This window comes from Choloepus didactylus, chromosome 8 (genome assembly GCF_015220235.1).
Source record: "Choloepus didactylus isolate mChoDid1 chromosome 8, mChoDid1.pri, whole genome shotgun sequence".
Taxonomy (NCBI): domain Eukaryota; kingdom Metazoa; phylum Chordata; class Mammalia; order Pilosa; family Megalonychidae; genus Choloepus; species Choloepus didactylus.
Window position 1 is genome coordinate 120,499,569 of NC_051314.1, and position 26,465 is coordinate 120,526,033.

The 26,465-nt window shown below is 37.0% G+C and overlaps 1 protein-coding gene across 1 annotated transcript; it reads right to left on the minus strand.

The window, feature by feature from the left end:
* Positions 1 to 1,397: 1,397 nt before the first annotated feature.
* CREBL2 (cAMP responsive element binding protein like 2) lies at positions 1,398 to 25,891 on the minus strand. The gene is made up of 4 exons (XM_037846494.1): positions 25,587 to 25,891; positions 16,709 to 16,906; positions 9,258 to 9,402; positions 1,398 to 8,440 (listed from the first exon to the last, which is right to left on the minus strand). Exons 1-4 carry the CDS (start codon positions 25,599 to 25,601, stop codon positions 8,436 to 8,438), a joined length of 363 nt encoding a protein of 120 aa, XP_037702422.1. The 5' UTR covers positions 25,602 to 25,891; the 3' UTR covers positions 1,398 to 8,435.
* Positions 25,892 to 26,465: the final 574 nt, after the last annotated feature.

Genomic DNA, 26,465 nt, shown 5'->3' on the forward strand with positions numbered 1-26,465 from the left:
TGTTTGCTTGTGATTGGTTGGTTGAGGTCTTCTAGTTCTTCTCTGGTCAGTCTAGCTTGTTCATATATTTCCAGGAAATTGTCCATTTCCTCTACATTATCCAGTTTGTTGGCATACAGTTGTTCATAGTATCCTCTTATAATTTTTTTTAATTTCTTTGGGACCTGCAGTAATGTCACCTTTCTCATTCATTATTTTGTTTATATGGGTCTTCTTTCTTTTTGATTTTGTCAGTCTAGCTAGGGGCTTGTTAATCTTGTTGATCTTCTCAAAGAACCAACTTTTGGTGTTATTTATTGTCTCTATTGTTTTTTTGTTCTCTATGTCATTTATTTCATCTTTAATCCTTGTTATTTCTTTTCCTCTACTTGGTTTAGGATTGGTTTGCTGTTCATTTTCTAGCTTCATCAGTTGCTCCATTAGTTCTTTGGTTTTAGCTCTTTCTTGCTTTTTGATGTATGCATTTAGTGCTATAAATTTCCCCCTCAGTACCACTTTTGCAGCATCCCATAGGTTTTGATATGCTGTGTTCTCATTTTCATTCATCTCTATATATTCAGCAATTTCTCTTGCTAGTTCTTCTTTAACCCACTGATTGTTTAGGAGTATGTTGTTTAGCCTCCAGGTATTTGTGAATTTTCTAAGTCTCTGATGGTTATTGACTTCTACTTGTATTCCATTGTGGTCAGAGAATGTGCTTTGAATAATTTCATTTTTTTTTAAATTTATTGAGGCTTGTTTTATGTCCCAGCCTATGGTCTATTCTGGAGAAAGTTCCATGATCACTAGAGAAGAATGTGTATCCTGGTGATTTGGGATGTAATGTTCTATATATGGCTGTTAAATCCAATTCATTTATCAGATTGTTTAGGTTATGAATTTTCTTATTGGTCTTCTGTCTGGTTGATCTATCTATAGGAAAGAGAGATGTGTTGAAGTCTCCCACAATTATTGTGGAAACATCAGTTGCTTCCTTTAGTTTTGCCAGTGTTTGTCTCATGTATTTTGTGGCACCTTGATTGGGTGCATAAACATTTATGATTGTTATTTCTTCTTGTTGAATTGCCCCTTTTGTTAGTATGTAGTGGCCTTCTTTGTCTCTCATAACATCCTTGCATTTAAAGTCTATTTTATCTGAGATTAATATTGCTACACCTGCTTTCTTTTGGCTGTAGCTTGCATGAAATATTTTTTTCCATCCTTTCAGTTTTGATTTCTTTGTGTCCCTTTGTCTAAGATGAGTCTCTTGTATGCAACATATTGATGGTTCATAATTTTTTATCCATTCTGCCAATCTGTATCTTATAATTGGGGAGTTTAATCCATTTACATTCAATGTTATTACTGTGAAGGCATTTCTTGAATCAGCCGTCCTATCCTTTGGTTTATGTTTGTCAGATATATTTTTTTTTCTCTCTCTTAATGAGTGTTTTTTTTTTTTTTTAATGTTTAAATATTTGGTCATATAGAATTAGTTTTGTCAAAGGAAAAAAGTATTTTTTTAAAAATGTGAGATAGAGTTTATTTTTTCCAGTTGGCCCAACATTTAAAAAGTAATAAATCTTTTATCCACTGATTTAAATGCCCTTACTCATATAGTAAGTTCCTCAGTGTATTTACAGCAATTTGTGGACTTTTTGTTTCTTTGATCCATCTATTCATGTACCAATACCTAACTCCTTTAATTACTAAGGTTTTGCAATGTTTTATTATCTGGTAGGGTTAATTCTTCCTCATTATTTTTCTTTTTTAGGATTTGTTGGGCTATTCTTGCAAGTTTATGTTTCCTTTTAAACTTCAGAATCATCCTCTATGGTACTGAAGTATTTTGAAATATATTTCATCCAGGCCACAGTAGGACCTAATTAAACATCCCTGCCCCACATTTGCCTGTAGCTCCCTGACAAGTAGATTTTTGTCCACCATATTCAGTTCTCTCCTGAACAGTGCTGAATAAACACTGCCACCTTCTGACTCTTTGGGCTTCCATTTTCTGTATTCTGATTATTATCTAGTCATGTATTCTCCAAATAGGGATATTTTAATAATTGGTTTTTGCTTAATAAATTATATCACATTCAGGTCTGCTTTCTTGAGATTCCACCAAAATCACCTTGATTGGAATTGAGGGAGTTCCTCCAAAGCTCAGTCATTTGTTTACTGATTACTTCTTGGCTTATTCCTGTGGATGGTTAGCCACATCAATTTATTGTGGAAGGCATTGTTGGCTGACTTCCTAACAGCCATCCCCCCTCCTTCCTTGCTAAGAGAACACTGATTTTGTTCAGGTCTGGGGTGGCAATGAAGGCAGGTAAAGTGGGCCCCTCCATACTTTTAGGCGCTAAACCATGTTTGGTCTGAGTCAATCATGGTGATTCCATTCTCCCTTGTCAGTGATTGGTTTGTGATAGACATATGACTCAGTTCTGGCCAATGAGATATAAAGAGAAGTCTCCTAAGGGGACTCTTGGAAAGGTTTTCCTCCCTGATAAAATGAGATGTGCAAGAAAACACTTTCTTCTGCCTAGGTCATGGGTGTGAGTGAAGCCTGGAGCTGTGGCAGTCATTTTACAATTATGAGAGGATAAGCTGAGGGTAAATGCCAACATACTGGGGATGGCAGAGCAGAAGGAAGGAAAGATCCTGGGTCCTTAATATTGTTGAGCCACTGTGCCAATGCTGGAACTGCCTGCCTTCAGACTCATTATGTGAGATAATACATGTCCTTACTGGTTATGCCAATTTTAGTCAGGCATTCTTTACTTGCTGCTGAATACCTCCTAACTGATACCCCATTCTCATACCATATAGGTTATCCAGTGGTGTGCTGAAGTCAGCTCATAAAGGCTTGCAAGAGTCAATTCTGAAATTTTCAGAACTGGCTGACAATACGGTAGCTTGAAATTGACCACAGAAATTGGCAAACACTACAAATCAGGCCTCCCCCACCAAGAGTCAGTTGTTAAACATCTACTAGCACACCACTGGTTATCTCTTTTCACTCAACAAAACTGTTTCTAAAATGCCATGCTTATTCAAAATGCCACTGGCACATATTATATTTATAGAGAGACTCTGTTTTTCTCTTTACCTGATAAATGGATGAGCACATTTCATCTTGATGTTTTTCTTTCACCTCCAGGCACATAATGATGTGTGTTAATGATCTGTAAACCATTAAGTTTCATTAAAGGAGTGCTTATTTAAAGGAACCCTGTGGTGAGTCCTTTGTGTCTGGAACAACCTTTCCCTATTTGATACTTGTATGTCTAACTGGGTGGCCCTTTATGGTCTAAATGAGTCATCTCCTAAGCCCAGGCTTGTGGTTTATTTCTTACCCCAGTTTGTGTGCTTCTGATGTGTAGCTCTCAGCTTCCAAAGATACTCAATGCTCCTTTCTCCCCACAAGGAAAAGGGTTTTTCCAGATTTCATCTTCTGTTTGACCACTATGTGAGCTCTCTTCCTCCTTTTGGAAGAGGGCCTGGCCATCTTTCGTTGCCTTGTTTTTTTCCTTACTGTTTTGATGCCCTTCTTTCTCCATATGTGGCAGCTGGGGCCCAGGGTTATTCTGGCCTGAGAGGACTGGAGCAGCTTTGGGAGGATTATTTATTTATTTACTTATTTAGACACTATTTAGTACTGGCTTACTGATCGATTGACATAAATCTACTTTCTTTTCTTCTGCAGGCAGGCCTGGTCTTTATTCCGTTGAAGTAGTAAAATCGAAAACTTAGTTTAGGCATTGGGATTTTGGTGTTATTTGGTTCTGGGCTACTCAAGCCTACCTAGTTTAGGCATATGAATTCTCATGTCCAGCCTGCTGAATCAAATTCCATGTTGGGTTTGGGGTTGTAAAGTACTTGCCAGATATATCTTCTCTCACAGGCAGGCGATACTGAGAGGAAGGGCAGGATTTGACTAGGTTCTGTTGGATCACAGTTAATTTTTCCTGCTCCAGATATTTATCTTACTGCAGAGTCACAGCTGTTCAACTCCAGTCCACCCTCAGCCAAGAAGCATTTGGGGCACTTTTCACAACATGATAGATGAATTTGTTATGTCAATTCTGACCACAGAGCTTGCTCTAACAATTGAGCTGATACACTGCTAGTCATTTCTAGAGATGGACTGGGAATTCTCCTACTATCCATAATAGTTTCTGAGTCACAGCTCTGTCTTGTGAACTAATGGGTATTTGATATGGACATCTTCAAGCAGCCTACAGCCTTATAGACTCATTCATCTCCTTCAATCATATACTCTTTGGGCCTCAGTTCTGCCTGCTTTGGTCAGGGCCCTGATAGCCTACACTGGGCCGTTTTTCAATGTGGTGTTGGAAACCTGCTATCTGGGAAAAAAAAAAAAAAATCCCTGATTTGTAGCATTTACTGATTTCTGTGGTATAAATACTCCCACTTACCAATTAAAAGCTACCAATGTGATGCCACTAGAGCCAGCATAAGCCAGCTACAGCCTTTAAAAAGGCCCTGTTCTGGGTGGAGGAATTAAGAAAGATACCCCCCTGGGGCAGACAAATTAGAAAAAAGGCACATCTCTGGGCTGACCCACACCTCATGTGCATCTTGATGAACAGATAGCAGGCGCCCCTCCCTTCACATATGGCATGTTGAGGGGAATGTGACCAAGATTTTAGGCCCATTCACCTCCTCATCCAGGTGACTTTGTGCAGTACACAATTGGCACAATTTTCCACAGAAGTTCTGGTTCTGATTCATGACTATCCTGTAGTTAAGTAAAATGGATGGAATAAAGGAAGAAGAGAACCAAGTTACCCAGCAGCCTAAAAATGCTGCTTTATGTGGATAATTATAGGATGGCATGGCCAGATAGAATATTAATTGTTCTTAAAACTATCCTAATTAATCGAAGGCTATTATTACTAAAAAGACTATCCAATGATACCATTCCAGAGATAGATTTAATATAGTTAAAAAGACTTGAGTGATGTGATACCTACAGCACTGCATATTTAGATTCCAGCTTATTAAATAAATGTATGTCTGTAGTGACTTTTAACCCTAATAACACCAGAATAATATGACTATTTAGAATTTTAATGTAATTCTTTACTATAAGAAGCACTTTCTCATAATTCCTATTCAGTTTAACAATAGCTCTATGAAAGTTATCCTTCCCTTTTTTTATAGATGAGGAGATAAGCTGAGATTAAATAATTATAATTATAAGGTCACTTAGAAAATGGACCCAAGACCACTTCTTTTGCCTAAAACCTATACCTTTTTACTATGCTGTGTATATACATGCATATTTCAGTACTATAAAACAGACCATTTAGATATATATTTTTATTTTTCATAAAAATATAATTGTACAATGTTCTTCAGAGAAGGAAAAATGCCTCCAGTGCCCCAAATACCATGTGGTTTAACAGTAATCTTTCTCTTTTAAAACTAAATACATAATTGATAATATGCAAATGATTTCTTAAGAAATATAGCATTTATGTTTTTACATTTTCTTTGCCTTTATATCAACCAAAGGTAAGTTCAGTTTAAACCTGTACTTTTTGCAGTGAGCCAAATCAGGTAGATCATAATTCAAAGATGACAAAATAAAATGCTAAATGGTGATGCTGATAAATAATGTCAGTTAGCTGGTTAACAGTGATATGAATTTGCCAAAGTAAGAGAGATTCTTATTTAGATATAATGGAAAGATATTTTTAAAGAACTTAGACTATATCCTTTCTTCATATTATATTCAGTTGCTCTCTGATGCAGCTGGTCTATGCTAAGTTAATGACAGAATATGAGTGGTCTAAAACACAAATGAATTTTCCCCTTATCTTTCTTTATTTGGGAAAAAAGAAAAAGAACCAATTACTTTGTTTACTCAGAAAGAAAGAAAGAAAGGAGAACAGCACTGTTCCAGAGGGACTGAGCTCACTGACTCACTTTCTTCCGTTCTCTCAGCCAATTTATTACCATTACCAGTAGGTGAGGTATGCCAGAATTTCAGTATGTTGCTTCTTACCTAGAATGGGGAAGGAAATGCTCTAGGTGTTTTAATTAGTGACATTTATCACCGTGCTTCAAAGTGGCCAAAAGCTTGCAGCCAGCACAATACCCAAAGCAATCATATAATTCCTTTTTAAGACCAAGGAACTTTGTCTTGGTTTGGTATATTCCCAAAGACCAAATAGATATAAGAATAAACTCAAATAAAGTATAATTTACTTATTAAGTTTCTCCCGAAATTATACATCCTCTACCTGAGGGCATACATAGTCACTGTTCTTATAAAGTTTACTCCAAAAAAAGGAAGAAAAAGAGAAAGCTCAAATAACCTTGTAATTTAGAATTACAACCAGAGAAGAAACCCTTCAAGCACAATGGAGACATTCTTTTGAAGAGCCGCATTCATTTTGGAATGTTTGCTTTGAAAACAACTCTTCTAAGGAATTCGAAAAGTACTGAACAAAGCAACATAAAGTTAGTCTTGGGATGTTTTGCAAAATAAAAATAGACAATTGAGTAGACCAGATGGCAAAAACATACCCACTACAATCTGAACACTATATTTAAAACACTTAAATTCTAAAGGCCTGGAATATCAACAATCCTTAATCTGTGTTTACAATCCTAAAAAGACATTAAATACTCTTAAATCCCCAGTCCTCCAAAACACAGAGAGACCCAGCAGGCTGGGCTAGTGGTATATCAGTAGTCACACACAACCAGACTGGAGATCTGAGTTTGCAACCTAAGTGCAAGAGGTCTTTAGGAACTCAGGTTAAGGGGAGGCACTTTATTCAAATTCATGGCCTGAGTGAAGGGGAAAAATGCCTTATAATCTTAAACTATATGGTCCATCTCATGTTCCACCTCACAGACAGTCTAAAGTATGATGCATCCTCTTAAGCTGCCAGTTTATAACAGAACATTCTGTTTGGAAGCCAAATAAATATTGCTTCATTAGAGTGAAGAACAATTATAATTTAGCAGCACCAGAGGACACAACTCCTGATTTAACTATGGGAAAGAGTTAGTGTTTTACTGGGACAATCAAGATTCTTGGGTCTATTTGAGTGTATAATATTATGAGCTTGATTCCTCAAGCTTCACTCCATATGGTAGTCAGGAATAAATGTAGCTGTGATGGGGACTGTAAAGAACTGCTTTGCTCTTCTGCCCTCCTGCCAGGTCCACAAGTGCAGTGCCCAACCCCGGCACCGGTGCATCACTCCACAGTGGAGGCATGGCCAGGGCTGAACCAGATGCACACCCACAGCATCTTTCTTTCTGGCTCAGAACACTTTCATGAGGAAACTCACGTCAGGAAAGGAACTAAGTGTTCTGGTGACAGCTACAGCCATTAGATTAGATCTAGTACCAATTTGTCCCTCATTTTATTCCAGATATCTTGAGGCAGAAACTCAATCTCAGCAGCTAGTTTTATCCTATTTTCTTCAGAAAAGTTCTCCAGGTTAGTTGAGTACACAAGAAAACGTGTGTGAACATTCACTCCTGCCTTCCCCCCATACATACATAGACATCCAAAAGAAGTACATACATACAAACCTACATAGCTACCTACCTACCTACCTACCTACATACATACATATTCTGGGTTGTCAAGATCATGTATGCTGTTGAAATGTCCGAAAGGTTGCTTCTCACTTAACAATAAAATGTGACTGACTAATTCTCCAAGTATGGATGAGGCCACAGCAAACTTTCATAAATCGTATAAATACAGTTTGAGAAGACAGCAGCAAAGGTTTTAAATAGAGGCTGTCTTGAGGGCTTTCCTGATGATTTTGCTAATGTGTTCATCATTTAAAACAGGTATACTATTAAGGATTATAAAAATATAAATGTATATATTGGTTAATACATATTCACAGCTTATGCTGGAATGGCTCACAGAGAAATCATGGGTCATGCAGAAAATATACATTACTCAAGTAAATACAATGAAATAAGATTAGGTCCATAAAGGCTAAGAACTTATAGTAAGTAATTAGCCCATTTGGTTTCTCTTTGTAGGGCAATCAAAAACATGAAAGGAGGTGACACCAAAACACACACATACAATTACAAGGAAAGAACATAAATAACCAATAAAGCAATGTGGAGTTATGGTGCAAAAATACAATCTTCAACCCATTTTCCTCTACTCCTGTGTTTTCAAGCATCACAATATGTTAAATGCTATGGCTGGCAATACCAACCAGAACAGGTCTGAATGTCTGTAAATTTTCTAAGTGTTGAATGTTAAAGCAATACCTTTTGAGATCTAAGATCACATTTTGGTAGAAATTGCAGATTTACAGAGATGACTACTGAGCAGTAGGTAGTAAACGGAGCCAAGAAGTGCAATGTTGCCCATTCATCCTCCCTGGAAATTAGAATATTGGCTTCGGTCACTGAATCATTATTTTATATGATCTTCACCCTGAAAAATAAATCAAAGTTACCAATGTTGTTAAAGTCAATGAAGTTTAGTTAATCTGTTTTAGAACACATGAATTATTTTTCAGTTTAGTATCAACAGGAAGATTATTTTTTTAAACTCAGACTGAAATAACAAGCTGATTTGGATTTTTCCTTTAATTCAATTTCTATTAAGGCAAATGTTGCCTTATCTAATAAAAATTATCAATTCCTTCAATTGTATCAAAATTTTCAAAAAGATTAAAAGTTTATAACTTTCTCTCATCATTATTTCAAGTGTTCCCAAAGCAATCACAATGACGAGGGAATCAATGCACAACACCTTCATTCTAAAACCCTTACAGTGATGGGCTAATGTACTAGAATGAACCTGGACTGGGTGAGGACAGGTTCCACTACTACAGCTGTGTGACCCTGGGCTCCTCACTCAGCCCCTCTTCTATGTCTTCATCTATAAAATAGATAGTATAACTCCTTAACACAATTGTTGGTTGAAACAATTAAGATAAATGTAAGTGAAAGTACTTTGTAAGGTGTAAATCAAAACACAGATAACAAACATTATTATAAACAATAACTAGAATAATTCACTCCCATTTAAGGACTAAGTCTATGCAATAAAAAAGTTTCCATAATCTATCAGTTGCTCTTTATAGACTCCATATAAAATACATTTCAGTAATTAGAAGCTAATCCCATATATACCAAAGGACACCAACATTTCATTTTATTTAAAGACCTACTGAGGAAAGTGGTCAACAGAAACTCTACCTTCAGTCATGCCTCTAAATATAAATTCCCCTGTAGACTGTACTCACAGGAATTGTTATTAGTTTCTGTCTTCCCAGCCTTTGTGTGCCTGCTTGAGTTCTGCTGAGATTTATTCTGCTCTTCACCAGTGAGCAGGGCCTTTATTTCAGAAGGGATTTTTCCTTGGTCCATTGCCATGCACCACTGCTTGTACTGAAATACATAAAATATATTTCAAGTAAAATTTTACCAGTCAGAGTTCAGGAACCACAGGTAGAAATCCTAGATATAAGAACCTTTATACTACAGATCAAATTGGCTGCTAGGAATCCCACCCCTCTACTCTACATCCTATTTATATCCTAGGATATGTATGCGGTGTGCCACCTCTCAGAAGAGGGTGCAAAACTGCTGTGAATCTTCTTATGATTCTTATTGGAGTGCTGCTCTGATTAAGAAGGCTAGAGACTATCTCCCATAGTGTGCCATTAGAGATTTATTATTAATAAATTGTTTTAAAATGCAAATACTCACAAATGGCTAAGCCTTTCAGGTATTTACACCTCAGGGAAAAGCACTTTAAAACAAACAAACAAAAAACTCTCTTAGCTAAGGGTAAAATTAAAAGAGTGCAATTAAAAAAACCTCAAAACCCTAGAGTCAAGAGTGGCAAATTTGAAAGTCAAAAGACATGGGGGGTTTAAAGAGAAAAAGGATCAAGATGTAAAAAGGACCAAACCTAAAACAAACCCTACAATTTTGCCTAGAGCCTTGATTATCCAAGAGTTGGGCTGCACTCTTGACTGGGGCCACTGCTGGCCATCCAGCTAGTGCCACAGGTATTTATGTAACAGCCACCCTCTTTCAGACTTCTTAATCCACCAATCAGAGCTTGACAATGTCAAAGACAGGATTCAGATCTAGGGGAAGCTCAGGAAACTAAAAGTCCTCTCTGGTGGTATCCTTCCTCTCATTAACCTACTATCAGATTACACTAAATTATTTTGGTACTTATTTATATTTCTGTGTGTTACCACATGCCTCTAGATAGTAAGCCAAAAATAATCTGGGCAACTCTACCCAAAATGGCCAAATGAATAGACACATTTCAGCTCATAAGACAGAAGTCTTATAGATATCTGTTCATAAACATATGGAGGGCATGATTTTATAATAAGGTACAAGTAGTTTATATTAATATTTATTAGAGGCATTTCAAATGATCCAAAAGATTTTAAAACATAAGCAAATAGTGATGCTCTGTAATATTTGTTATTATATAGCACAACTAAGGTAATTAGAAATCTAGAGATTAAATATTAAGAAAGGTAGTTAATTTGAAGAACTATAATATAAATGTGCATTATCACTGTACACATATTTAAAATGGCATAAAAATTTAAAATGAGAAAACTGAAATCAGATTCCAGGACTGCAATTCCACAGTACCACCCCTACTTTAGATGGCTAGTACAAAAATGTAATGTACTTTAGGTCTTTCATATTTGTTAACTATTAAACTCACTATTAGATTAGCAAGGCTTTAAAAAAAAAAAAACAACAAAATCTATTTTAGGCCTCTAATTCAATTTCTCTTCTTTAAGTCAGTTGGACCCAGTCCCCTAGAAATAAGTAACAATCAGTTGGAAATTCTGAAGTTCCCCTTTCCCTCAACAATGAGATATTTTGGACCTTGGCATCTGAAATAATGCTATAACTCTATATATGTAAGAAATGATTTATCTTCTAAGCTTTAGACCAGGAGTTGGCAAACTATGGCAAAACTGTGGGCCACACCTTACCTGCCACCTAAGAATGTTTTTTACTTTTTTCAATGGTTGAAAAGAACAAAAAAGAACAATTTTCCATTATATGAAAATTATTTGAAATTTCAGTCCATAAAGTTTTATTAGAACACAGACATACTCAATTGTTCATATACTGTCTATGGCTGCTTCTGCACTACAACAGCTGAGTTGAATAGATGCAATAGAGAATGTGTGGCCTGCAAAACCTAAAATATTTTCCATATGAACCTTTACAGAAAAAAAGTTTGCCAAACCCTCCTCTAGACTCATCTATCTACTTATCACTGAATCTCTCCTCTTGGATCTTCCACCCCCACCTCAAATTAAACATGTCCAAAATCTGAACTTATATCTTTCTCAACCTAACCCACTCTGCATCATCTACATTCCCTCTCTCAATGTACCAGACCATCATTCATCTACCCACACACTGTTATCCTCAAGTCACTCCTCTCTCACCTTCTAACTTCTGTTTACACCCCTTACAAGAACTCCTGTATTTGTCTGCTTCTCTGTACCGTCACTGCAGTGCAGGCCAATTAACGTAGCTTTCTAAAGATTCTCTCTGCCTCTAACTACTCTCATCTACCCATCCTACCTATTCTCCACACTGTAGTCACTGTGATTATCTTTAAACAAATCTGACCAAATCATTCTCCAGCTTAAAAGCCTTCATATACAATAAGGATGAAATTCTTAGTCCTCTTCATCGTTCGTAAGGCCTGTCTGTGCCTACCCTGCCAGCATCAAACTTTCATCATCCTCATCATCTCTCTCTAAAAATCAATCATATTAATCTACTCACAGTTCCCAGAATTTGCCATAGTTTCTTACCACTAGACCTGAGTCTACAGCTACATATGTCTGTAATACCCTGGTCAACTCTCACGCATCCTTCAGGAATCCTCCCTTCCCCCAATACAGCTTATCTTAAGTGTCCTTTCTAACAGCATTACTACCCTAGCACCTGCGCTTATCCATACCAGAGCACATATTATATTATACCATTAATTGTAGATTTCTCCATCTTACCAACTAGACTATAAGCTATAGGATAGCAGGGGTATTCTTATACATAGTTGTAATTCTACAGCTGGGCATAGTACAAGGCACATAACTTATGATCACTAAGTATTTGTTGATTTAATTAATATATATAATATTTTATATTATATGTATTTGTAAATATGCATATATAAAAACATTATCTCAATATAAGGTTTTACATATAAGGAATCCAATTCTGAATTGAGAACTTGAAATAATATAGTCTATTAATTCATAACATAATCATTATGAATGTGTAACATAAATAACTTTAAGTTTTAAAAAACAATAAATGGTAATGTTTTTAATAAGAATTAAATTAACAATCATATTACCTTTTTACAAGAGCTATCTTAAAAATTTACCTTAAAATAATATGGAAAGTAGGTAAGGATATATGTGTATTTACAAGGATGTTTACTGAAGCATAATTTGTAATGTTAAAAAATTAAAGAAAATTGGACTTCCTTTTTTGGCCACATTGGAGTAATGGTACTGAACATGTCCTCTCAGTGTACACAACTAGAAAACTAAACAAAATGTATGAAACAGCTCTTTGCAGACATTCAGCCAATGGCAGTACAAGAATATGACACCAAAAATAAGGGAAACAAATGAATTGAGCCCTAAAATTACCTAGCCTTCTTTGTGCAAGAACTGTGGCACAGGGAGGGATTTAAGTATAGCTAGTCAGTCTCTCTGAGTTGAGAAAACAAGAGACTGAAGTTTGGAAAGGATGAGGTGGCTGAAATTTGCAAGTAATATTAGTGGTGAGGAGGGAGCTATGCAGAAAAAGAACTCCAGAAATCTGCATGGGGTCTTAATCTGTTAAAGAGTACTAAACTATGTATGTATAGAGTTAAATTCCACAAGGCTAGGGAAAGGACAACCAGAAAACTATAAGCTGAATAACTCCCAGAGTTTACACAATAAGACTGGGAAACGAGTTCCATCCAGTCAGAGTGCAGAGACCTTATGGAACACTTAAGGCACTGAGTAGAGACCTCAGAAGGATCACACTTTAGTATTAAGGTTAACCTAGTCCTAAATTAAATAATACTATAGACCTGCCCAAACAAAGTTTATAACAGCCCCAAAAGGATTAAACTGATCAACATATCACTTCGTTTCCTGCCAAAATTAAATTCAATGCCTTTTAAATGAAGACAACAAAATCCAGAAACTCAACAATGTAGCATTCATAATGTAAAACACCCAATAAAAATCACTCAACATACAAAGAAACAGAAAAATGTGACCCATAACCAGGAGAAAAATCAGTTGATAGAACAGATCCAGAAATGACCCAGAGATGATGGAATTACTAAATGATATTAAAGTAGTTATTATAAATATGCTCAAGGATTTAAAGGAAAATATAATGACCCAAATGAAACTTCTAGAAATGAAAAACACAGTATCTGATATGAAAAATACATTAGATGGGATTAACAATAGTTTAGACACTTATAGAAGAAAAACAATGAACTTGAAGACATGGCAAAAGAAACTATCTCAATTGAAGCTCAAAGGAAAAAAAACTGAGGAAAAATGAACCTGTGAGACAACATCAAATGATCTCACATATGTGAAATTATAATTCCAGAAACAGAGGGGAAAAAAGCAAAAAAAAATTTTGAAGAAATAATGGTTTAAATATTCTAAAATGTGATGAAACCCAAACCCCACATATCCAAGAAGCTCAGTAAATCCCAAACAGAATAAACAAAATGAAAATAACATCAAGGCACATCATAAATAAAGTGTTGAAAACAAGTGATAAAAAGAAAATCTTAAAAGTTTCCTGAGTAAAAAGACACATTGCATATGGGGAAATAAAGATAAAAATAATCACTGACTTCTTGTCAGAAACTATGCAAGCCAGAAGATAATGGATGGACATCTTTAAAATTCTGAAAGTAAAAAACTGTTAACACAGAATTCTATATGAATGAAAATAAATACTTATCAACCAAAAAAATGCTAGAGAACTCATCATCAGCATATGCTTATTACAAGAGATGTTAAAGGAAGTATTTTAAGTTGAAAAAATATAATATCAAATGGACACTCAGAGCCACACAAAGGAATAGAAAGCTAGAAATGGTTAGTATATAGTTAAACTAAAATTACTTTTTTTCTCAGTTTTTAATTTCTTCAGAAGATAATTGTAGGGGGGGTTATAGCATGTGGAAGTAAAATGTATTACAACAGCAGCAGAAAGGATAAGAGAGGGAAATGGAAATATACTATTGTAAGGTTCTTAAATTATTTATGAAGTGGTATAATATCCTATGAAGGCAAATTCTAATAAGAGATCCATACTGTAAACCCTAGAGAAGAGATCAGCAAACTTTTTTCTATAAAGGGTCAAATAGTAAATATTTTAGGCTTTGCAGGCCTTAGTACTTAACTCTACTACTATAGTGCAAAAGCTTCCATAGACAATAAGTAAACAAATGAGCATGACTGTGTTCCAATAAAACTTTATTTATTGTTTTGAGTTTCATATGATTTCCACATGCCACAAATTATGGTCTTCTTTTGATTTTTCTTCAAACATTTAAAAATGGTTGCAGGCTGGGCAAAAACAGGTGGTGGGCCAGATTTGACTTGCAGGCTCTAATTTGCCAACCCCTGCCCTATAGTAACTGCTAAAAAAAGAGAACAGAGGTATAGCTAATAAGCCAATAGTGGAGATAAAATGGAATCATTTTTAAATGATAAAACGGAATCACTCAATTAGTCTAAAAGAAGACAGGAAAAAGGGACACAAGGGACAGAGAGCAGATGGGACAAATAGAAAATAAATAGCAAGATGGTTGAATTAAACCCAACCATAACTATTATTTCATAAATTTAAATGGTCCCAAAACTTAAATTAAATGGCAGAGATAGACTAGATAAACAGCAAGACTCAGCAACATGCGTGCAAAAACACCAGACTTTAAAAAGACACAGATAGTTTCAAATAAAAGGATGGAGAAAATATACTAATGTAAACACTAATCATAAGAAAGAGAAGCATTTCATAATAACCAATAACTGGATACAACTGAAATGTAGATAAATGAACAAATTGTGGTATAACCATACATTGAAATATTACTCAATGGTAAAAGGGAGCAAACTAAAAATGCATTTGACAAAATTCACTACCCATTCATGAAAAAACTCTCAGAAAATTAGGGGAAAAAGGGAACTTCTTCAACCTGATAAAAGGGTGTTTATGAAAAACCTATAGCTACCATCATAGTTAATGGTGAAAGACTGGATTGCTTTCTTCTGAAGATCAAAACAAGGCAAAGATGTCTTCTCTCACTACTACTCAGCATTGTGCTGGAGGTCCTTGCCAGTCCAATAAGGAAAGAAAATGAAATAGCTGTTATTCAAAGACTGTAAAAAAATTGTGGTATGACCAAGGAATACTTCATAGCTGTTAAAAGATTGAAGTAGATTTATATTTACGGACAGATAAGGGTGTCCATGATATACATGTACCATTGGCAAAAAAAAGCAAGTTGAAAAATATGTAGACTCTGAACCCATTTTTGTGTAAGAAACAAAGAGAGAAATGAAAAAATGTGTATATTTGTAGATGAACAGGAAAACATCTAGAAAGTTACACACCAAACTTGGAAGTGGAATGGGTGGGAGGTAAGAGGGACATTTAAAAATAATTATCTTGTGGGGCCTAAATAACTTTCACATTCTAAAATGTAATTTTGAAATGGTCCAAAGTTTAAACCTAAAAAATATTTATTATTAGGAATTTTCTTTCTCCTTTTCACAAACATTCACTAAATTTCTCCTATATACCAGAGTGTGTACTATGAGCTTTGGGGTATACAAAGTTGAATCAGACCAAGGACTCTGCCCCAAGAGGCTTATCTTGCAGAAGGCAAGAAATAATTTATAGTGTAAATCAAATTCAACATATTAAAGAAACAATCTACTGAATAGTGTATATGTGAACTCTCCTCATGTCCCAACCTTATTTCTTACCTTCTAAAAACCTGAGGTAACCTGTCAGTTTTTTAACTCTCATGGTAAGAGTACCTTTCTCTTCTCCTACCTCTCACCTCCTCCCTAACTCACAGCAACAGGATTTTTAGTCTCTTTCTTTTACCTACCCTCCTTTACATTTCATAGCCACTATCCAAAATCTAAATGAATTAAATAATAATAAATGAATGAATGAACATGTTAAATAAATACATATGTTTAATAACAAATGGGATCATACTATACATAGTTATATTGCTTTTTCCACTTGCAATATATTGTGAACATCTTTCTACAGCAGTAAATATATATGTGAATTGTAATTTTTATTGGCTGCGAAGCAGTATAATAAAAGAATGCAATGTAATTTATTTAACTACTTTTAACTTGTTAACACATTTGAGTGTTGCACGTTTGAGTTATTTTCCATTTTTTTCTATCATAAACAGTACTTCAATGAATTAGCCATGTACACTCTGCTCCCACCAGCAGCAAATGGAAATCCTTATTTGCACACATCTTGGCTAACAGATTAATATTCTTTCCAGTGTTTGCCAACTGGATAGGTGAAAACTGGTATCTTCATGTTTTAATGTACATTCTTTTGACTACTAAGTTGAGGTTGATTTTTTCATATGTTTATGGGCAGATTTTCTTACCATTTCCAGTTCCTCTCTGAGAGCACATATGGCTCTTTCCCGACTAGATACCAATTCTTCCAAATACTGATATCTCAGCTTTTTTCTGGCCCGGCATTCTCTTGCACTCTGTCGGCTCCTCTCAAGTTTTGCCTTCAAGTCGATTTTGGCTGGTTTCCGACCACGTTTACCAGGCTTCTTTACTTTGCCCCCAACCATCTTCAGAAAGAGAGAGAAGGAATTATTTTTTCTCTAGTTCTGTGCCCAGGAAAGCAACTAGTGCTGCATATTAGAAAAGAGAATATTAACAAATAATAAATAAATGAGGCCTATGGAACTAAGAAAGCATGATTCCATCAAATGCCTTGTGGCTTTATGCCTCATAATTTTTTTTGATACTTTTGATACCATGAAGATGAGAGAAGAAATAATTTCAGTTTTTATTAGGTGACAATAAAAAACTAAAAAGTCACTACTAAATATTCTGTATATAAAGAATTTTTATTGACTTGAGAAAATAATTATAAGTAAAATAATCAATATTCAAAATTATGAGTTCAGTATGACTGCAACACTATAAAACAATACATAGAAGAAAGGAGGTTAACAAAAGGTGAAGGAGGATTTCACTGTTAGATGTGATTATAGTTTTTTCTCATCTGCATTTTTTATGATTTTTCAATGTTTACAGTTAGAAGCAATATAAAATATAAAATCGTTAGTCCTAATACACATGTATTCTAAGCAATTTGGCTATGAATTTCTCCTTCAAATCTGTACAGCCCTAAGAAGCCCATAGGATGTTCCTGAAATCTTTAGGATAACCCTCTCCTGCCTATAGAAGCTGATAATTAAAACCCTTGATTGTCTCAGTAGATTTCTACCTGCTCCCACTGGTGTTATAGCACAGCCTCTCAATATCCCTGTGATCATTTACCTCCCTAGGCACAATTTTTAGGTGAGGGGCAAAGTAATTTTATCATCTTCACTGTTTAACTGTGAGACCTCCTCAAATTTTTAGACAAGAAATAATTATGATTTAAAGATAATGAATTTTTAAATACATCAACCAGAACTTAAATTCCAAACAAATGTCCTTTTAAAGCAGACCCTTGAAAGGGATACATTTATTCCAATAATGCCATTGTTCAAAACTTTTTTTGAAGTGCTTTTGGAGCCGATTTTTACAAGCCACAATACAATACACCTTGTTACTTTAGAGCCGGTACATTATTTTTTAAATTCCTAAAGGGTCTGATTATCCACCCTGTTTATCTGACATGGCTCTGAATAATGTCTAGGTCTTTCTGAAAATCAGCTTCATAGAATAAAAATGTTATACCTTCTGTATAGTGACAGTAATATTGCTGAAGCTTTAAAGGCAATTCAGAAAGAAAAGATGCAAAACTCAAACCCTGACAAATCATTATACAAATGGAGGGAGGTATATTAGATGCATTAACAACTCTGAACTTTGTATATTTCATTAGCCATAAAGATTGGAGGAAAGATAAGGGAAGCTAATTATAAACCAGGAAAAAGGAACTAAAAGCTGAAATGAACCTCACAAATTCCTTAAGTATCTCTAGACCAAAAAAAAACACATTTTTACCAATTCATAAAATACTCAAAAATTCAATGATAACCACATTGTCCCTCTGCTATCCCCTCCTATTTCTCCTGTGAGGAAGCGCAAATGTGCTTAAGTAAAAGCACTAAGTTTTTACGTCCCAACACAAACTCCACAAAGAAAACTACAAAAATAACCCAAAAATTTAACTTTTTTTTCCTGTTCCAACTTTATTTATAGCGGCATGGAGCTGATATCACACTGTATTTATATGTTATGTTATATTGTTTTTTAGTAGTCTCACATTTAAGTTTTATCTCCCCCAAGTAGTGTGAGCTCCTCAGGCATAGAGGCTGCCTTCTGCTTCTTCTGCAACCCTAACAGTATCCAGCACAGAGCTAGGCACTTAGGACGAATTTATTAAAAGACTAGTAATTGAGTGAATACATGAAAAGACAAAAATGGTTAATATTTTGAAAGTGCTTTAATTGATATCACTACCAACACCACCAATTTACAGAAGTTGTGAAGAAATGCTCCTTGGTAAGGGATATAAACTCTGAAAAACAAGGACTCTTATTGTTTTACCAACCTTTTGCACTTATTTACTTCCTTATGTTTCAACTCTTAAGGCAACTCATAGAAGTTTCAAGTTGTTACATCTAAGAGAATTATTGTATTTGCATGAAGTGATACCAGCAGCCTCAGCTAAAATGGAAAACAGCAGGAGGGCTTGTTTTACTTTTCTTTTAAAAACATAAAGTGAAAAGTTATCTCTCATTGATTACAGAAAAACAAGATAGATATGAATGTGCCCAGCCACTGCTCTTTACCACTTTAAAGAAAAACTGACAAAAACCAAGCAGCTGCATTTTCATTTGGTGTGAAGGCACCCATAACTTCCTTCACAGCTGTGGGCTAGACTTTCTTTCTTCTTTTATTTACCAGATTTGCAGAAACTGAGAAAGTCTAATCTCATCTTCCTGCTGCTAACCTTTCAGCCAGTATTTCCAGTCAACAGGACAAAGGAGAGTTGGGCAGCTCTGAAGTGCGAGTTAACTCGTCTCTCCTTTCTGTGCCTTTTCCCTCAAAACAGCAGTTATTTTTTGAAGCTAGAAATAAATATAACTTCATCTAAAGATAATACACACACACACACACAGGCAAAGCCTGAAACTATTACAAAATGATTTGGTAAGAACGGTCTATATTATTGTCTTTGCTTCTTTCCTACCCACCTCTTCCTCAACCACTACATTCCGGCTTCTACCCCATCACTCCATTGAAACTGCTCTTGCTAGGTTTATAAACAATCTCCTGTTTTCCAAGTCCAGTGGCTACTTTTTCACTACTTAATTGATTTGAGTTTTTTTGTTTTTTTTTTTTTGTAGTACCTCATATTTTAGACTGGTTCCCTTTTTAAAATTCTCTCCTTTCGATTGATGGCACAGCAGCCCTTTCTTCCAATTCTCCTACATCTGTGACCTTTACTTTTCCAAGTATTTTGACAAATCCTGTTCCTCAAACCTCTTCTGTACATTTTAGAGTTTCCCGGGGGGTCACTCTCTCTAGCTCTTTCTTCTCTCCACATTCTTCAACCACAACCTACATGCAATAGTCTTCAGTGCTGGCCTTTCTTCTGAGCAATCTAATTGGGCTACTGAGGATACAGCAAGGACTAGCATTTATTGAAAACCTATTATGTACTAAGTTCTGTCGGCCTCACATATATATTACATTTAATTCTCACAATAACTCAATCAGTTAACACACCAAATCTGTAAGTGAAGAAATTAAGTTCTAAAGAGATTAAATAATTTGTCCAAAATCATTATTGCTTGAAAGTGGTAGAACTGAGATTTTAACTCAGGTCATATGCTGAAACCCATGTTCTTTCCTAACTGGACCACCTGTCTCTCATCTTGTCACATCTTTACCCTAGTCCATTTTCCACATATCCATTGGCTTTTCCTTCTCAGAAACACAAATCTGATCCTGTTATCTGTTTTAAGATCCTTCAACAGTTCCCCAGTATCTGTCACCTTGGTTTCAAACTTCAATAAGCACTGAAGCCACTACCACTTAAATTCCCAGATCCCATCGCCAGATTCTGATTTAGCAGGTCTCTTCTTTATTACACACTTTGAAAAACACTGACCTAAATTTCTTAGCCTAGCTTGTCAAGCATATCATGATCTGGCCCCTGATTATCTTCCCATCCTTATCTCCAACCACACCGCTACTTGTGCCTTATGCTGTAATTCAGGGGTCAGCAAACTACAGCTTAGATGGTAAGCCAAATCTAGTCTGCCACCTGTTTCTGTCAATGATGTTTTACTGGAACACAGCCCTGCCCATTCATTATATACCGCCTATGGTTGCTTTAATGGCAGAATTGAGTAATTGCAACAGAGATCACATGGCCTACAATCTGACTCTTTACAGAAAAGTTTGCAAATCTCTGCTCTAGCTGTACCAAAACACTTATTTCCTTTGCAATATCCTTTAGTACAAGCTATTCCCTCTTTCCTTCCTATTTTTTATTTGTGTGTGTGTGACTCCTATTCATTCTTACAGATTTACTCCTACTCTCTGAACTCACCTCTGACATCTCCAACTAGGCATCCAGTCTTAGTACCCCAAAAGAATTTTGCTTCTATTTGTACTTATTTATTATTTCACTGTATTAAAATTATTTTTTCTGTATGTCCACCCACCCCGCTGAAATAGTAGCTCCTTGAAAACAGTTTCACACTAGTATTCATCTTTGTATTTTTGCTTCTTAGCACCATGCCCAGTACATTTTAGGTGCCAACAAATATTTGATGAATTAATGAATAAATAAAAGAAACAAACTTTTCTGAAACTCTCGGTGTTGTGCTTTGGAACTATGTACCCCAGAAGAATATATTCTTAAACTTAATCTATTCCTGTGGGTATGAACTCTTGTAAATAGGACTTTTTGATGTGGTTACTTCAGTTAAGGTGTGGCCCAGCTGAACCAAGATGGGTCTTAATCCTATGACTGAAGGCCTTATAGGGAAGGCCACAGGGAGAAAACTAGAGGGAGCAGCCAGAAATTGAAAAACATCATAACCCAGTAAAAAAGGGAGGCTACCACGTGCATTGCCATATGATAGAAAAGCCAAGGACCAAGGATTAATGGCAGCAAGCCCCAGAATGCTACAGTCTTCTGGGAGAAAGCATCACCTTGATGACACCTTGATTTTGTTCTTCTAGCCTCAAAACCATAAGCCCATAAATTCCCGTTTTGTAAGCTAACCTACTGCATGGTATTTGGTTTAGCAGCCAGGGAACTAAAACACTTAATAAACCAAACATTCTGAATCAGGTTATTTAAACTTAGATTTCAATTGGTTTCTGTAGTATTAAAATTACTTCTTAGGATTAAGCTATCTATAGAGATACTCTAGTTAAAGTGTACATGAATCTGGACTGGAAAGGAAGCACATTAATATCTGCTATCAGAGATTTGTTTAGTAGATTAGCTGGCTGTTCTGTCTTGGTCCTGTGAAAAGTGTTGATGGAGGAGGAGGACAGAAAATGCAGAAAATGTCTGGGCTGTGAGGCATTGTCCAAGGAAGGTAGCTCCAACTGTAGCAGACAATGGCTAAGGTGCCAATATGAGGCCAAAGGATAGATGTGAGAATATCAAAGAGATTTTTTGGCCCAGTTAAAATTTTAGTGAGAATCAGCACTACTCAGAACAAATGAATTCAACAGAAGACTTTGGAGAAGGGACAAGGGAGGTGAAAGAAACTTAATTCCCAGATAATCATGTGTAGCACAAGGTAAAAAGGAATATGGAGGGGAATAGGGGCCCACATTAGCAGACTGTGGCCAGTGGCTGGCCCACTCCCTTATCACTCCCCCAAGTGGGACATGATACCTTCAACTGTCAGGTTGGGCAATACAGGGTGGTAGTCTTTTACCAGCTTATAGCCTGTGGCAGGAAGATATCTGGTCTAGGATAGTTCAGTGTATTCATTTGTTTATCCAATAAACATAAAAGTCAAATATAAAATAAGAAACTAAGAAGCTTTTGCTATGATCATTCAATTTTCATTGCAATTGAATACAGCAGGTCAGGGAGAAGGGGCTTTCATCAAAACAAGAACTTTTTCCTAGTAGTGAACACGCAGGTAGGCTCAGGAGACTACAGATAGAATCCAACAGGTAAGGGCAGAGTTTAAGTTCATTCATGTCTCACCCGACTGCCCCTGTCCCAATTTGGGGCCTAGTTGAGAGTAAAAGGAGTGTGCATATAAGCACAGATGCAGGTGTTATACAACAGCATACACTTAAGAACTTACTAAAATGAGCATCTCAGTGCCTATCTCACCATGCTAAGTACCAAGGAAGTCACTGCTAGGGAATTAATAATGATGACTTTTTTTCTGAATGCCTACTATGTGTTAGATTCTGTACTCAATGCTTTATATGCATCTCTAATCCTCACCAAAGTCTTGTGAGGAAGATACTACTCTCATTTAATAGATAGGGAAATGGAAGCTCAGAAAGGTTAAGTAATTTAGCCAAGATTTTTTTCCTTCCCAATTAGCCTAGTAAGAGCTCCATCCTGTCATATTCGAGCTCTGCTACTTAGCACTTTCCCAAGTCCCCACTATTAGATACTTAATCTCTCTCTTGCTTTATGGTTCTCATTCACTACTGTCTGGGATTGCCGGGTTTGTATTCTCTGACTGGTTTGCTCAATTGTAGCACACTGCTAATTAATAGGTATGTCAGGGAAATGTCCTAACATCACTCTGTTCCAATTCAATTCGATCACTATTAACTAGTACCTTATGCTGGGCTACATGGTTTTTAAGCCAAGGTGTACCCTCATTCCAGTCTATCCTGTTCTTACTCCAAGAGGCTGATGACAGAGTGTGGAGAGCTCCTGGCAAACTCACTCATGCCATAGTTGAAAACAATTCAGAACCCAGAATCTTTATAAAAGGAGGTCCTCATATCATCATTGTCTGCTTGCTTCCTGACTAGCTCATTCAAGCACTACCTCTCTATAATTGCTCCTGCTCTTTTCACCCTCTTCCTGTTGCCCTGGCCTGGCTGTCAGCCAGTTTGTCATCCTGTATGCTTGCACGGGTCCAGCCACCATACTTCCAAGCCGCCCCCCTCACCTTCCCTTATGCAGGGGAAAGTGGAACCAGAGTCTCCATGACCCATTCGCAGTGTGAGGAAAGAGTGTGTTTTGTGGTTGAATATGTATGTGTATACTGTTAGAAGGAACAATTTTGACAGTTTTGCTATATGATAACAACTAGAGCACAGAGAAAGGCAGGGACTGGGAGCTGCCAAAGCCTTATTTCAGAGCTGTTTCACACGTTCTGACTGCTGCAGTAGTCCAGTCTTGTGTATGTGGTATTTAAATATTATTCATCCACAACTAAAACATACATTCAAAGTGAAAGCAATATACTCTCAGAGGCAGTAATTTATCTAGAGACATTTGAAGTGGATTTTTACAGTAATCATTAAAGATTTAAGAAACTGCTGGTTTCTAAATATCTCATAAAAACAATGGTAATAAAGAATGAAAACTGAATTCATTTTGTATGCCTATATATCCTATAGGATGTAAGTTATGGATAGCTTTCCTCCAGAAATTTAACTTCATGCTTTTTTGCAAAATAATGAAATGTCATCACCTCCACTATAGTTTCTTACTTTTAGAAATAACCCTTATATGATTTTACAGGTAAGTAAAATAACCAAAATTCCTATGCATTTTTCTTGGACTTCTTTTGAGGTTATTGAAAACTTTGAGAAAGTTCTTAAATGTTTCAAAGATCTCAAAAGTAAACAACTAAAAATTAGGTACAATATACTGTGAGTCCCAAATTAAGGAATTGAAAGAATATGTTATTTTAGCATTCTTAAACAGTTATCACAGTAATATAATTTTCTGGGAAAGGTTATGGGTACAATATTCAGATTTAACTTCAAAATTGACACTGAAAGATCAATTTAGCAAAGACTTTTAGGGAAAATTATTTTCTGCTTTTCTGGAAAACTTTCAGATCTCCTTCTATCTTGGAAATACTACTTCCTATCAGAAGGGATCTGCTACTTCACAAGCATATCTGTTCCTCTAGGAGGATCCCAATTCCAGCGTTGGGCTTTCCCTTTTGTCTGCCACTTTTCTCAGAGCCTTTTGCAAGAACAGAAAAAGGAGATAATGGTGGAATAAACTAAGCAGCACAGAGAAGCTTGGAGTTTTTCCATCTCTCTGAGAATGGATGAAACAACAACAATTTGGCAGTAGGAAAGTTTTACAAGTTAGGTGGAGGAACAAAAGGGGACCCAAGCAAAGGAGAGAGCTATAATGAGGGGCATGCCAGAGAATGTGGATAATAAGACCTCTGAAAAGTATAGGAAAGCACTGATTTCCACTTCAAAAGGTGGCAAATTTTAGAAGTCTGATTCTATAACATTTTTAAAAAGAGTCCACTTTCCTAAATAACCTAAAACATCAATAATTTAATCCCTGACTGTCCCTATCTTCATGCAGTAAAACTAGATAACACTAATGTGGATAGAAAGTCATAAAGAACAAGTTATACATAAACTTTATGAACTGACCAATAATAAATATTGCCTATTATCTTACAATCATAGGGATCAGTGATCTGGGTAGGGAAAGGGGGATAGTGATGGGGTAACAACAAAGGTTAACAAGAAGAAATTCACTACTTTCCTTAGAGACGGCTTTCAAGAGGAGCTTAGATTCCAGAATTGGGCTGAAGAGTAACATGAGCTTAGCAGAGTGTTCCAACCAACCACAGGAAAATAGCTCTAAGGGGAAGTGAACTGACTATATGAATGGGGCATTGAGTTAGGGAGCCTGAGAGAAGAAAGGGGAATCATCAAGGGGGAATAGAGCTAGTTCATGGTGCACTAGTTAACGTCTCCGACGGGAGAAAGGCGGGGTGTGGGCCGGGGCCGGGAGGACAAAAAAGAAAAAGCACAGTAGTTTCTTCGCTTATCTCGATGGGCAGGTCAAGGACCAGGATTTACACTACCTGGAAAAGCTGGTAAACAGGCTTGCCCTTTGACTGAAAAATTTCCAGAGAGGACCGTTTCTGGAGAAACGCTGCCTCGGTGTTCCCTGAATTCCCGGCTGGGTACCATCGGGCAATAACTGGAGAGGTGTGAGGATGTCTAGCGCAGGTGTATCTTGGGTGCTGGCATACACTACCCAGCTAAGGCTCAGCGGCGGGACTAGCACTTGGCGACAAGCAGGCGGAGGCGGCGGAAGCTGAGCGTGCAAATCACAGGACTTACCTTACTGTCATCCATCTCAGCAGTCAGGCCGGCTCGGCCCGGCGCTCCCTCCCCCGGCCCTCCCCCGGCCCAGCCCGCCTGGCCCGACCCGGCACCCGCCCCGAGAGAAGAAGGAGATATGGTTTTGACTGCCCTCTTCTCTCGCCTAATAGCTCGCTTCACTGATGCCACAATCACAGGGACGAGGGACCAGTTTAGGAATGGCAGAGCGGACCCCAGAGGCGGCCCAAAATGCCTCCTTTCGCCGCCGCCGCGTCCTCCTCCCCCTCCATGACAGTCTCTTAAGTGTGTTTACAGACGCTCTGGGAGAGGCGGGGACCGGGTGAGTGGGCGGGGCGCTGCGCACAAACTGGCCCCTTCGGCTGCCGTAGCGTCCCGGTTTTCTGGGGATTGTAGTTTTCTTTACAGCAGTCTCTGCGAGGCTTTCTGGAAAGAGAACTACAGTATCCACATACGCCAAGCAAGTGGCGTCTGTTTTCCTCTTACCTACCAGCTCCTAGGAGGAGGGGCCTGCGGGAGGAGGAAACTACGTTTCCCAGTGTGCGCTGGGATGTGTCCGCCCCAGAGGGCCGACGGCCTGGCCAGGAAGGGCGGGAGACGCGGGCGGGGCGGAGTTTGGCCTGAGGAGGCTTGGCTCCGGATCTGTCTCTGGCTCCGGACGCTGAGGAAATCCTGGTAGTTCTTTATTAAAAACAACAGCAACCCAAACAAAACAAAACAGAAAACCCTAAGAATGTAAAATAGTGCAGCCGCTTTGGGAGACAGTTAGGAAGTTCTTCAAAATGTTAAAGATAGTCCTACCATATGGCCAGCACTTCTTTTCCTAGGTATATACCAAACAGAAATGAAAACATGTCCACATATCAACTTGTACATGAA